Consider the following 15,134-nt stretch of genomic DNA (forward strand, 5'->3'; position numbering starts at 1 on the left):
TGTGTCCACAAACCTAATTTTTCCTGGTTGTGTGACAAGAACTCGGCTTTTAGCTGAATTAAGAAAAATGTCCTACAATACTATGAAGTCATGGAGAAAGAGAGGAATTGAAAGAAAAAGATTTGGACTCCACTCTCCATTTAAAATAAGCTTTACTGTTCTTTTCAACAGTGTAATAGTCCCAGTTGTCTGATAATAATACATAATTTCCAGGTGCAGTGCTGTGCAGATACTAAATGGCTGAATTTAGAAGACACTGAAAATGAAACAGTGCTTCTATTATTCGATTTAGAAAATGAGAATAGAACTATCATTTGGTCTTTTCTACAGTCTTCCACTACCCAAATTCAAATATGTAATGCAGTAAAGTCTAATCAACGTAGAGACATCACAGAACATAATATCCCCAACATCTTTTCCTTCTAAGCTGGGGGTAGTGGGATGAGAGTGGCAGAGACTAAATACTTGCCATCCCCTGCCCCAGTTAGACAATGGTTCCTTCCTCAAAGGCAGCAAACATCCCACTCCACTCCACTGCCAATAAGACTAAGAGTGTCAGTCTCAGTGGTGTGATCACTTTGCATGACTCCTGCATTCCTAGGCGTTCCTATTTGGCTCCTCTCTTTGAAACCTAAAAGAGTTTGGCCCAACCTGCCACCAGGCTGAGCTTAATCACACATACCACTCACATCACGTTGCACTGCCTCAAGCTTCCACTACTGTGTTATTATGTCCTGTAGGTGGGAGATAAAACTTCCAGGCTGGGGAAAAAAAAAAAAACAAACAAAACTTTTTCACAACTGGGGTTAATTCTCACAAAGGGAAGGCATTCAACTGGCAAAATTATTATCATGTTCCATTTAGATAGGGTGCCTCTTGAAGAAAAACTACCTGAGATAGAGTAAGTTGCTGTAGCAGCACAGCTCGAGTGTGAAAACTGAATGCCAATGCAGAGGCAGTGCCTTCAGAAAACACCCACTGCAAAGATGAATCCTGATGATTCAGACTGTCAACTTCTGGAGAGGCAGGACTAAGTCTTTTTCTGTGGGATGCAGTTGTATCACACAGTGTTTCCCAGAGAATAAGTACTAGATGAGTACTGGCTGGATGAAATCAAGAACAACACCAGACCCACTGGACTCTAAGCAAAACCAGGTGGTTGCTGGCCCTACTCTTTAAAAATACTCTTTAAAAATGAGCCAGCATCAATGTTACTCCAATGATGCCAGAACTTTTTAGTCAAAGGAGCAGCATACAATTCCATGTTGTGGCTAATTAAGGAAATCTCACCTAATTAGATGACATGTCCTACTTAGAAATAAAAGTATGCCGAGAGAAACTGACTCTAAGAATATGAGGCTTGGTGCGGTGGCTCACATCTGTAATCTCAACATTTTGAGAGGTTGAGGCAGGCAGATTGCTTGAGCTCAGGAGTTCGAGACCAGCCTGGGCAACATAAGGAGACCCCATCTCTACAAAAATTACAAACAATTATCTGGGTGCGGTGGTGTGCGCCTGTGGTCCCAACAACTGTGCTCCCAACAGGAGGATCACTTGTGCCCAGGAAGTTGAGGCTGCAGTGAGCCGTGATCATGCCATTAACTGCAGTCTGGGTGACAGAGTGAGGCCCTGTCTCAAAAATAAAAATTCAAAATTAAAATAAAAGTATTGGAAATAAAATATGATTCCATATCCTCTCTTGACAGTTAGTAACCATAATGCCTTGATCATTATGGCACTTTGTAATCTTGAAGGGAAAAAAAATGTTTTAGAGAAATTGGAGACTTTCTTACTTCCCCATTTTAAATCTAAAGACACTATGCTAAAACCAATGGTATTCAGTTTTCATTCTGAAAGAAAGTGAAACTGGTAAATGACTACATACAAAGAAGTAAAAAAAAAAAAATGCAACTGGGCAGCTTAACTTTAAAATGTATTTTCAACTTTTTTTTCTTTCTCTTGGGTTTCAAGATACAACCTTGAGGAAAACTGCAGAAGCCTTTCCTTAGCCTTAAAAAAGACTCCACATCTCTCCCTTTCTCATGGTATTTCCTCCCTTCATATCTATCTAACCATATGCTAATATCTAATTATGTGCCTTCTTAGAAATTCCAGGAGCTAATCTTGAGACAGATAGACCAAGTCTGGAGACCCAGCCGCAAAATTCCAGAGGTTACTTCAAGGCCACTAGTTAACAATCCAGTCATTGTTGAAATGACATCAGCCCATGTTCCAGCTGGACTGGGACCCAAGTTAGCCATCAGAACAAGACACATAGACATTTACTCTGCCCAATTCTTGCATGCCTGCTTTATCAAGTTTTCCCTTTTTAAATCTCTGCCTTCCACCACCACCCCACCCCAAATCAGAGCAGTTACTTTGGATAGGAATCTGGCGGCTTCTCTCTCTCTTTTTTTTTTTTTTTACTAGTTTTGGTTAATAAAGTTACTGTCTTTCTACAAGGTCTTGCTATTGTTAATCGGACTATACAAGCAGAGAGCATCTGAACTTGTGTTTGATTACAAATATACAATGATCTATAGGTGGTCACAATGGTACTCAAACATTCTAATAATTAGTGGAGCTCATTCTCTTTATGTTACCTTAATTAGCCATGAGTTTTGAGAAGCACATAGAATGTTTACTTGGGGATGCCAAATTTTATTTTGTGCCACTGACTATATAAAATTTAAATTACCCATGCTTGTATATCATATATCCCCTTGCTCCCCCATCACCACCACCAAGACTATAGCACTGGGAGGACAGGAACCATCTCTCACCTACTCTCTATAAGCTACATAGCAGCTAAAGTGCTACATCCTCTGCAAAGCCTTCTGTGACAGTCTGTTCTCACCAGAAGGTAACTCCTTCCTTGCCTCCTTGTTGTATTGAGTGTCAGCACTACCCCTTTACTTTAAGATTTTTAGCACATTCTCACTCTGCTAAATATTTCAAGCCCTTGGGGAATTAAAAAAAAAAATACTCAAAAAACAGCTAGGATCCATGTCCTTAATAACAAAACTAAAAGCTAGCCATAGGTAGACACATATTAATCGAGCTAAATTACACTATGGCCATTTTTCTTCTAGTACAATTACCTTTGGCTTTAAGACAAAAATGAATCATTAGGGTTCTGCATGTCTTCTGGTAAAGAAATAAATACACAGTGTGAGCTGAATGCTCAACATTGTGAGTGTCATTAGAACAAGTTCTATAGATATGCATTTGCCGAGTTAATCCTCCTTCATTATCTTCATTAGCTAACAATGCACATGGAGTCACTGCCCATAATTATTGCCCTAACAGACATGCATGTTTGAAATATTAACTTTCCCACAGACTCCAAACCTTCAGTAAGCAGCTCTCAATGATTCATTACATTAATAATATATGTCATCATACTCCTCTTAAATATGCATGAGATTAAAAACCACCCATGTTGCAAATCTTCCAATATCATTTTTAGTATAATTTGTTACCTTTTAGATACTGTAATTCTAACGGCAACCAGGTACCACTATAATAAAGGTAAGTTTAATTATCTGGTTTCTAAGTAACCAGTATTATAACTTATTCCACTTTTATTCCATTTTAACATGCATTCAAATGAGAATATTTCATAACACAAAGTATAATACTTTTTAAAGTATATATGATTTTATCCTATAATTCTTTCCCCAGAGGTCACTGCCACCATGAATTTGTGTTTATCTTTCTAATGCTTCCTTTACTGCTTTTACTGCATATGTATGTATCTATAAATAAATCACAGATGATAAAAAATAAAGTAATATGTTTAATTCACAGGATAACCTAGTTTAAAATTGCATGTAAAAGAGGTAAATTAATTTTGATAGGTATTTTATAGACAAATATATAATTCAAGATTGAAATTTATCAAGAAATTAGCATGCAATATATTGATGCCTATTAAAAATACATTGTAAAGTAATATTTGGATAGTTGTGATGTCCTATTTCTAATCAAATACATTATAAACTTTTATAAATTTTGAGTTTATTCAATCTTTTACAGAAAAGATCAGATATGATCCAAAAAATGCAAATACAAAATCCACCAGAAGAGAATAAAATTCAAATAAAGGTAAAAATCACATCATTAATCTCAGATCATGTTACTTCACACACCATAGTTAGAACAGCTACAGATTATTATTGACTTAACTGTAATAATAGTAATAATGGTAATTGCCACAGTTACATGCACCAATAGCTTACTTAACTTACTATATGTTAGGCACAGTAATTAGTAATTTACATTAATATTTCATTTACTTTTCACAATAACCAAGTTGAGATATTAATATTATTGACATTTTATAGATGAGGAAAGGGGAGCCTACAGAGATTAAATGACTTGCTCAAGGTCACAGGGTTTGATAATGGAGGGGGTTTGACTCCATGTCTATCCTCTTAACTACAAAGTCAGAACCCAGCTCCCCAGAATGCCTGTTTCCTTGCATGGCCTTAGATGAGTCCTTTAAATTCTCTAAAGCTCATTTCCTTTAGCTGTAAAATGGGAATAACATTAATATATGCTAGAATTACTGAGAATTAATTAGGATGGTTTAAGAGAAAGTACTGAGCAAATCATGGAGCAATACACTGTTGCTTGTTATGTTACAGATAAAAACAACGCTGCAAATGAAAAAAAAAAAAAAAAAAAAAAACCTGCAAATTGGCTCTTGGTCAAAATTTTCCAAGAAGAAATAGTTTACTTAGGTAAACATTAATGATTGTTTTATTTTGTGATATGACTGGAGCAGGAATCTCACCCAAATCTCACTTTCAATTGTAATCCCCAGTGTTGGAGGTGGGGCCTGGTGGGAGTTAACTGGATCATGGGAGCACTTTCTCATGATTTAACACCGTCTCCCTTGGTGCTGTTGTTGCAACAGTGAGTTCTCATGATATCTGGTTGTTTAAAAGTGTACGGCACCTCCCTCTTCTCTTCTTCCTGCTCCAGCCATAAGAAATACTGGCTTCCCCTTTGCCTTCTGCCACAATTATACACTTCCTGAGGCCTTCATAAAGGCCAAGGAGATGCCTCCAAGCTTCTGGTACAGCCTGCAGAACTGTGAGCAAATTAAGCATCTTTTCTTTAGAAACTACCCAGTCTTAGGTATGTCTTTACAGTCATGTGAGAACAGACTAATGCACCTTGCTTAGGTAAGACACAGAAATTATTACATAAAGGCAAATAGGAATCAATATCTTTATTATACAGAGAGAGAGAAAGAGATAAGCAACAATAGACTAAGCTGGAAGTGAACAGTGAAACTAGGAATGCAACTTTGGAGATGTGTACCATGAAAACTGTCATATCACTGGATTTGGGCTATCTAAGAGCTCTTCAAAACTAAGGCTTTTTAAAGTTATCTGGAGTCATTATCAAGTCTTAATTTACTGTGATTCATATACATATATGTATTGATTTCTGGCAATATTTAGCTCTTTAGGCATAGAAAGGGAAAATAATATTCAAAAGTGTCATCATCATTTTAGATGTTATTACTGGGATTATTTTTCTACAGGGCTTTGTGTTTTAAAAATTATGTTGTAGTATCATGTCAATCAAAATCCTAAAACAAGTATTATTGCAAGTTTGAGATCAGGAAACTCGAATTCAACAAGGTTAATAATAAATCTCTATATCTATATATGCTGTATATGTGCATGCATGTGTGCATGTGTTGTACATGATGAGCACATAGGTGTTGATCATTCTGGTTAAATATTAGAAAGCAAAAAGGTAGCCCATCCTCTTCTTTGGAATTAGAGAAACCAATGAAGTACTGTATCAAAAATTAGGGGGAGAAAGATGAGAAGTAATAAATGGTAAAGAAAGTACAAAACGTCTCTAACACATAGATAGACCAATAACTACTTCTATTAAGAACATGAACTTGGTGTTTTACCTAGATTAGAACAAGATGCAGAATTTAGCAGACAGTGATGAGGTGAATTACCCTTGTGCCCTCCTCCCACAGCACTGGCTCAGACAACCACGAACAATGCCCCATCACCTCTTTGCTGGATTTCCTTTTCATTCCATCCCCATTTCCATCTCTGTGGTGGTTCAGTAAGGCTGGTGGGAAAAATTTTAGTTTTAATAGCCACAAACCCTCTTGGAAGGTCTGAGGGTTTGCATAACTTCAGTAATAAATCTGTCTGAAGGCAACCTTGTCCCCTTACCTTTAGTTAAGTAAACTAGAGTAGAAACAAAGGAATGTGGAGAGTTTACCTAACTAGCTTGTTTACTCGTGTGGTCCTAAGACTAACCTTTGATCTAACGTGGGTGCTTAATTGCCTTCTACTTGGGAAGTCCACAATGTCAATTACACTCTGGTGGTGTTGACTCAAGCCTTTGTCAATTAATCTTTACTGAATAAATGCAAGTCTTGCTGACTGATTGAGATCACAGTCAAAACTGTTTACAGCAATTTGTGTGGAGTCTGTAAGCGGCCCAGATGCTCAGCTGGACTGGCAAAGCAGAATATCTGTGTGTCAGTGTACTTTATTCATCCATCATTGGGTCAGGGTCTGTAGGACAGACCCCCACACATTTCTGGGGAGCTATTCTGTATCTAGCTATTAGGCTGCTGAAGACACCAAGGTCTTGGGATGATGTTCAGATGACCAACACCTGGAATGGCTGCATGTTCTCTAAGGCTAACACATCTTCCTGGGCTTTGTCAGTGACTTGGAGTGTCACTACTACTCATAGGACAATGACTATTTGTTCAACCTATATAATCAGATAACAACTCTAAGCCTCAGCTTTCTTGTCTGTAAAATAAACTAACTAGCTAATTTCTAAAGTGTTAAGACCTTGCCACTATAGGAATTCTACATCCAAGAGATGTCTTGTTTTCTATTTCCTGAGGCACGTGAATTTTTTGTATCTAGTAGCTTTGCACCTTTCTTAATGTCTGATCATTAATTATTTAGACAAAGTACATATAGCCAAAAGAAAAGAAACAGAGAAAAAGGCCACATATTTTCAGCAATTCCTATAGTCACTTTCAAGACTCTCACATCACTAAATGAGGAATAAAGGAGACTTTGAACTGCATAAACCCACAAATATAATAAGTTGCATTATCAAAAGTGTTTTCTTGATGATGTAAGAAGAACATTGAGAGAGAGTGTAGAATCTGCAAGGTCCTACCTACCTCCTGGCCGTTCATGCTCTCCATCAGTGTGTAAAAGCATGGCAATGGGCATCCCTACATTCTTGGATCTTCCAGCCACAACCACATTTTTTCCAAACGTCTGAATTCCTTAAAAGACAGAGTTAGGTTTAAATACAGAATTGATAACAAGAAGTAAATTAAACATTTGTACAGTCAACTGAAACATTCTTTTAAATATTTCTAATTGAATCTGAATTATTATGTGGCTTATCTATAATATGAGCACATTCATTATTTATAAATAATTCATTTTATGCTTCTTTGATTTGGCACTTCTCTGATTATGTCCTCATTAAAAAACACAGACATTCTTAAGTTGACGTTAAGTTACTATTAAACACTGAGATTCACATTAAGAGTTAGAAGAGTAGAGTCTTAACATATGTTAACCGCTAATTATAAAATAAGCAAAGTACAACAATGTCAAACTTAATTGGCAATCAAATTTTGAGCAACACTGGAACAAAACAGGCATTTTTCACAAAGCTCATGCATTTTACTCCATAGGAAAGAAGCATTAAACTTACAGACTTAGAAAGATTTAAAAAATAAAGCCTGTAGAACCTTCTACTTCTTTTCCACTAAGTTTCTTCAGAAGTAAAGCAAGGAAGTTAGAACTAAGGATTTTCCAATACTAACACTGTAAGAGTATGATTCTAGGATCAGTTTTCTCTTGGAAGTTTTTCTTTCTCAGAAAACAGATTAGAAAGGAGAAAATGCTGCCAAAAATAGAAGTAACAATGATGGAGGTAGGAAAATCATTAACATATAAGGCAATTTGGGTTAATTAACATAGAGGTAAACATCTGTATACACTGTAAGAGCATTACCTGATCCAGTACAGTACAAGAGTAAATGTTTAAAATGAAAACCCAAGTCAATAGAAATGATAACTATGTGATCAGCACATATTTTTGAAGGTACAGAAAAATATATTTTAGAAAAGTTTTCATCATAATGCATGAAGTTTATATTTTAAAGGTAGACATATACCACCACTATGTGGAAAATTCACTTCCTATAAGTTGCAACTGCAGTTATATATAGCCTGGCTAATGTTCTTCATTTTATTTTATTTTGGATTTTTTTTCTGTTTGTTTGTTTTGTTTTTGAGACAGAGTCTTGCTCTGTCGCCCAGGCTGGAGTGCAGTGGTGTGATCTCGGCTCACTGCAGGCTCCACCTCCCAGGTTCATGCCATTCTCCTTCCTCAGCCTCCTGAGTAGCTGGGACTACAGGTGCCCACCACCATGCCGAGCTAATTTTTTGTATTTTCAGTAGAGATGGGGTTTCACCCTGTTAGCCAGGATTGGATTATGTTTTGACTTCTATAATTTTATATCTCTCTACAGACTGATGTTTTATGGCTTATGATTTTCTGCCACTCTACAGGACTGAGGTGGTCCCATCAAGTCTCAGTGCACAAATGCTCAGCTCAGCACCTAGCATCCATGTCCTGCAGACCACAAGTCACCAACCTGTTCTTTTTATTATTTCCCAAACAGCACTGGCAGTGGCAGGTATGAGAGAATGCTGATCAAGGCACAATCTTCCAATATTGATAATATGAAATCCATCTACATCTTTTTCTGGGGCAATTCCATTGCATATCGTTCGCTCATCAACGTGGTCTGAAAAATAAATAAAATTTGTCTAATTTTAAAATCGTTACTTATTTGGTAGTCTGAAAAATGAAATCTGAGAATCTAAAGCCACATCACTTATAATTTAGTTCCAAGAAAGGTGTAAAGTCACTATTATTATTACTATTTGCCACCAAAATAGTAGGCCAAAGTGCTCTTGACTGATAGCTGTAATGAACTGCAGCTGGAGTATATGCTATTCCAGAGTCAAAGTGGCTAGACCAGTGAAAGAAAAAAAATTGTGAATTAAAAAATACCAATAAGATCTGGTAATAGCCAGCTGTCATGTCTTTGTTTCAGTAAGTTTGTATATTTACAGGGTTTGAATCCACATTTCTCTGACACAAGACAGTTCTACTAATAACCTTCTATTAAATACTTTGACCTCTGGAGATTAAAAGGGGTTTGTTAGTGTTAAGAATAGTCATAACATCACGAGTTTATAGCTTCCTCTTAAATGACATAACAAAAAAGTTAATATAAAACATGTGCACACACACATCTTTTCTCTAAAGCATTGTCACAGTGAAACAAAAAATATTACTACGATTTTCTATATGGAAGAAAAATAACACAACCTGAGTAATAAACTCATCAAATGAAATATGGGATGCCAGTCATCTCATTTTTTAAAAGTAAGTATAGAAATATAAAACAGCCTCCTATTACTCTATGCAGAGTAGTTTAACTTACCACTAACCTAACAATTAAGCCATGTGCCTAATATATTAAAAGTATATTTTCTATGTAAAAGTTTCTTTGGCCATTATATAATGCGATTTAGACATAATTCCTTAAAACATTATAGAAGTCCAAGTTCAAACTTTTCAGAAAGCTATGCCTTGGGCTTTATATATTTTGTATTCTAAAAGTGTGCTACTGCTACTTTACTATAAGTCAAGTCAATTAACCATAATTAATTAATTAATTAATTTTAAAGGACAAAAGTCCTTTAAATATATAAAAGTATTCATTTGAATCTTATTCAAATAGAAACTGAGTCTTTGGAAAGTCTCTTCATTCAATAGTTTTTCACTTGTAATAACTGCATTCAGTCTATAATGTTTTAGCAGGGCCTCCATCTATTTTCTCTATAGCTAGAAGATCATCATATAGATTCTAGTCAAACTTTTAAAAGAATACATATTTAACTTATTACATGAGGGCAAAAATAGTGGTTCTTTTATAAAAAAATCTAGGTGATGATGATGATAAGTCTTTTTAATGACTTTTCATAACTTTAAATAGAAGGGGGAAAAACACAAAGTGAATAAAACCAGTTTTATCATTCATTTGGGTAAGATGTTAAGTGCAATCATTTTTAAATCACCTATCATTCATGCAGAATCTTCATCACATGGATATTTTTTACAATGAAATGAAAAGTTGTATATATGAAAAGAAAAACAACCATATTTGAAGTATCTATTTTCAGCTAGGACTCAAATTAGTTTATTTCTAAGTTCAAAACTGGCAAATATATGCATGGGCTGTGCTACTGATTGAAAAGAACTCAACAAGGACTCTTTGTAGATTTTAAGAACCATTCTCCAAACAATAAGCCTGAATTACACTGAATTTTGCCATCTACCATTGTTTGCGCTCCCATTCAGGGAAAATAACATTAAAGCTATAACAAATATTTCATTTCACACACCAGCTGAAATACTTGAGAAGAAGTGTAAGCATCTGAAAATCTGGAAGCCAGAATTAGAGACTAGTGGTACAGATCTGTCCTCTTGTATATGCCAACTTCAACCCAGATCATAATTCAGATCACCATTTTGGTTTGTCTTAAGTATTTAAGTATTAGTAGTTTAAAAGACAGATGAGTGGACATACAAAAGGTACAGTGGATTCATAAAACCTGAATCTAAAAGGAAAAGAGCCTCTATGAGTAGATGAAAAAAGTGAAGATCACAAAAGTCAAGAAAACCAATTCATTTATCATTTTTATGTAACTCTGTTATCTCAGCAGTATATTAAATCTAACATATATCTTTTTCCAGGAGAGATCTACCTATTATTATGTAGTATACAGTATATAGCAACAATCTGAACTACTCTAACATTTAAAAAGTGCTTTACAATGATTATATTAGTTTTATATCAATTTCCTTTTAATCTTCATAGTTACTGGGGATGAAAGTAAAAAAGATATGATCATGCCCATTTTAAAGACAAGCTCAAGCAGTTACAGTCAATCTCACATTACTACTAAGAATCCAGAATTTAAATCCATATCCTTTTAAGATCAGTTTTTCCTTTTGTATTATAGAGAAGTCATAATAAATATTAATCATTTTAAATACCATTCAAAAATTAAAATCACAGAGGCATCCCTCCCAACTCCTAATAAGACATTTGATAGCTCTAAAATATCCCAAGAAATGTATTGTTTCTCCTAGGGCTCCAAATATAACACTGTTCCTAGATGAATACTTGTCTAAACACATACAAAAAAAGCATCAACCATTTTACATTTAGGATTACAGGTAATCCTACTTCCTTTTGTTATATGAGTAAGAGAAATAAATACATTTCCTGTTTGTGACTGACTGTTACTAAAAGTCTCCCAAAATCTCACCCTTGGGGCACATGACTTGAACAGAAAAAACAATCGCGAGACTCAATAGCATCAATTTTCTCACAACAGTTATACAACATGTTTGATTCACAGGATACATTGGTAAACGACACACCACTTAACATCTTACCCAAATGAATGATAAAACTGGTTTTATTCACTTTGTGTTTTTCCCCCTTCTATTTAAAGTTATGAAAAGTCATTAAATCATGATAGGAAAAACAGAACTCATCAAATCAAAATATGAACCACTGCAATAAAACAGCTTAGATATAATACCTTCAGGGACCTCACTGTAGATTTACTATGCTGAATGAATATACATTTTGTATGGGTTTTTATTTATTTATTTATTTATTTATTTATTTTTTGAGACAGAGTCTCACTCTGTCGTCCAGACTGGAGTATAGTGGTGTGATCTCAGGTCACTGCAACCTCTGCCTCCTGGGTTCAGTAGATTCTTCTGCCTCAGCCTCCCGAGTAGCTGGGACTATAGGCACGTGCCACCATGCCTGGCTAATTTTTGTATTTTTAGTAGAGACGGGGTTTCACCATATTGGCCAGGCTGGTCTCAAACTCCTGACCTTGTGATCCACCCACCTCGGCCTCCCAAAGTGCTGGGATTACAGGCATGAGCCACTGCACCTGGCCACTGAATACATATTTTCGTGATTTATTTATAATATGCTTAATTGCCTTTGGACAATGAACAGAAAAAAAAGGAACAAACAAATTACTGGCTTATTTTCCACCTATAGATTTTTACATTACTGTTTAAAAATACCACCTTCCACTTCCCCCACATCTGTTGGATAAGTGCAAGCTCATCAGTATAGTAAACATTGTGTCCTTTAGCTTATTCTTCCTATAGCCTCTTCTCTGTGTTCCATACCTTTACCAACCATCATCATCACATGCCCTGCACTCTAGTCACACCAAACCATGTCCTTTTCCCAAGCCCTTACCATTAACTTCTGCATTGTTATTGCTCATGATGATTTTTTTCACTAGTAATTCTCTCCTCTCAGTTTTTTTCATATCCTATTCATTCTTCAATGCATTGATCAATTGCTCCCTTTTGAAATGATCACAAATAGAAATAATATTTTTTTCCTCTGTTTTCCCATGGAATGGCTATAAAAAATACTTAGCACACTAGTTCAGTTAATGATATTAGTTGTTTAATTATCTCTATCATTTATGAATGTGAGCTTTTTAGGACACAGTCTGTCTTAAACTGATTCACTTATAACTACTCCATCTCAGTAGACGGTGTGAAAAAAAATATCTTGGGCCCCCAAAATCACTAAGCTAAAGGGAAAATTCAAGCTGGGAATTGCTCAGGGCAAATCTGCCTCCCATTCTGTTCAAAGTCATCCCTCTGCTCACTGAGATAGATGCATGTTCTGGTTGCTTCTTTTGGAAAGGCTTATCAGAAACTCAAAAGAATACAACCATTTGTCTCTCACCTACCTGTGACCTGGAAGACTCCTCCCCCACTTCAAGTTGTCCCCGCCTTTCTGGATGGAGCCAATGTACTTCTTACATATGTTGATTGATGTCTCATGTCTCCCTAAAATGTATAAACCCAAGGTGTGGCCCAACTACCTTGGGCACATGTTGTCAGGACTCTGAGTCTGTGTCATGGATGCCTGTCTTCAACCTTGACAAAATAAACTGAGACTTGTCTCAAATTTTCAGGGTTCACAATGGGAAACCCATCCTTCTATGCTACTTGCCAAGAAAACCTGGAGTCATCTTAAATATCCCTCTTTCTCTTACACCTAACAACCAAACCATTGGAAAATCTGTTGGCTTTCTTCATAATAATATATCTAGTACTTTATCAGTCTCACCATGTTCATGATACTACTCTGCTTTGAGTGAACATTATTATTCCTGTCAATTCTTGAAACAGCTTCCTAATTAGTTTCCTTCTTCTATATGTGCAACCATACAATTTATTCACAAAACAGCAATAGAATTATACCTTTGAAATGCATATTTGATCACACTGCTTTTCTCAAAACCCTGTAATGTTATTACCTTAACAATTGCAAACAAGGTTCTACATGATTTTTACTGCACCAAAACTATAACTATGTGTCTAATTCCATCACTGGTTACTCTCCTCTTCTCTCAGTCTGTGAGCATCAAGCTGTTAGTATACATCAAGCTGATGTTCCTTAAAAATATGAGGCATTTTGCCACCTTAGCTATAGCTTTCTATTTGCCTGGAAGGCTTTTCTAAAAAAGAACTGTCACATGGGCTAAATCCCTCCCTTCTTTCAAACGTTTTCTTAAATACCACATTCTCATTGTTAAAAGAAACACTTCAGCCAAATTAAATTTAAAGAGGTTTAATTGAGCAATGAACAATTAATGAATTGGGCAGTCCCCAGAATCACAGCAGATTCAGAGAGACTCCAGCATAGCCACGTGGTAGAAGAAGATTTATATACAAAAAAGGGACATGATACACAGAAATCAGAAGTGAGGTACAGAAACAACTGGATTGGTTACAGCTCAGTGTTTGCCTTATTTGAACATGGTTCGTGCAGCTGGCTACATTTGATTGACTAAAACTCAGTGACTGGCACAGGTGTGGGCCACGACTGGTTTACACCTCCACTTGGTATAGTTCACAATATACAGAAAAACCTTTAGGCTGAACTTAAATATGTAAGGAGGCAGCTTTAGGCTAAACTTATCATCAGTGAGGACAATTCTGACCACACTATTTAAAACTATAGGTTCAGTTTCTAGTGATTATGAAGTAGCTTATGTTGGACTAAACTTCTTACAGAAAACAACTGCAAACTTCAGTAAAATCATTTTTGAAAAAAATACAAAAACAACTATCTGAAAAAAAAGGAAAGTCACTAAAAACAAACAGATGTAGAGGAAAGTAGATAGCTGAAAGAAAAAAAATCACTGAAACACTTTAAAAACTTTTCTAGGCACAGGACAGCTAGAATTTGGACAGAAATATTCAGTCCTACTTGCTTAAGAAATCAAAAGATGAAGTTTGGGGCTAATATCATAGTTGAAAATTGAAGCACTATATCCAGGAAACGAGAAAGCCACAGAGAGGAGACCCATGCATTGTATACAAATTCTGTATCTCTGAATGACCACTGAACAAACACACAGGAAACAAATCCCAAGGAGCTCATCTAAGGATAAGAGAACTTACCAGAGATTCTACCTGTGGTTCACCAGAGGAGAAACAAATTTTTAAGTCCTCAATCTGATACAGGCATTTACAAAAAACTTTACAGTTAACATCCTACTTAATACTGAAATACTGAACCTTTTCCCTCAAGATCTGAATAAGGTCCACTCCCACAATTTCTAGTTAATGCTTTGTTGGAGGGCCTAGTGGGTGCAAGAAGAAAATGAAAAAATAAAGAGGCATACAGATCATAATAGAAAAAGTAAAACTCTCTGATTACAGATGGCATAGTTGTTTATGCAGAGCGTGCTTAAAAATTTATAAAACAATTAATAGAACTAATAAAGTGAATTAAGCAATATTACAAAGTCAATATTAGAAAACAATTGAATTCCTGATACAAGCAGTAACTCTCAGAAAAATGAAATATTCTAAATACTCTTTACAATAGCTGAAATCATAAAATGCTCAGGAGTAAATTTTTAAAAATTTGAGAATAAGAACTACAAAAG

The 15,134-nt window shown here is 35.6% G+C and overlaps 1 protein-coding gene across 2 annotated transcripts in view; it reads right to left on the bottom strand.

Annotated features, from left to right (window-relative positions):
- Positions 1 to 15,134, bottom strand: part of MTHFD2L (methylenetetrahydrofolate dehydrogenase (NADP+ dependent) 2 like) — a 119,242-nt gene that overhangs the window by 65,199 nt on the left and 38,909 nt on the right. For both annotated transcript variants that reach the window (XM_025386424.1, XM_025386425.1), the window contains 2 exons: positions 8,696 to 8,848; positions 7,199 to 7,306 (listed from right to left, as the gene is read on the bottom strand). In XM_025386424.1, the coding sequence (XP_025242209.1) occupies positions 7,199 to 7,306; positions 8,696 to 8,848 (261 nt within the window). The remainder of the gene's footprint in view (positions 1 to 7,198; positions 7,307 to 8,695; positions 8,849 to 15,134) is intronic.

Source organism: Theropithecus gelada, chromosome 5, assembly GCF_003255815.1.
Source record: "Theropithecus gelada isolate Dixy chromosome 5, Tgel_1.0, whole genome shotgun sequence".
In the NCBI taxonomy this organism is placed as follows: Eukaryota; Metazoa; Chordata; class Mammalia; order Primates; family Cercopithecidae; genus Theropithecus; species Theropithecus gelada.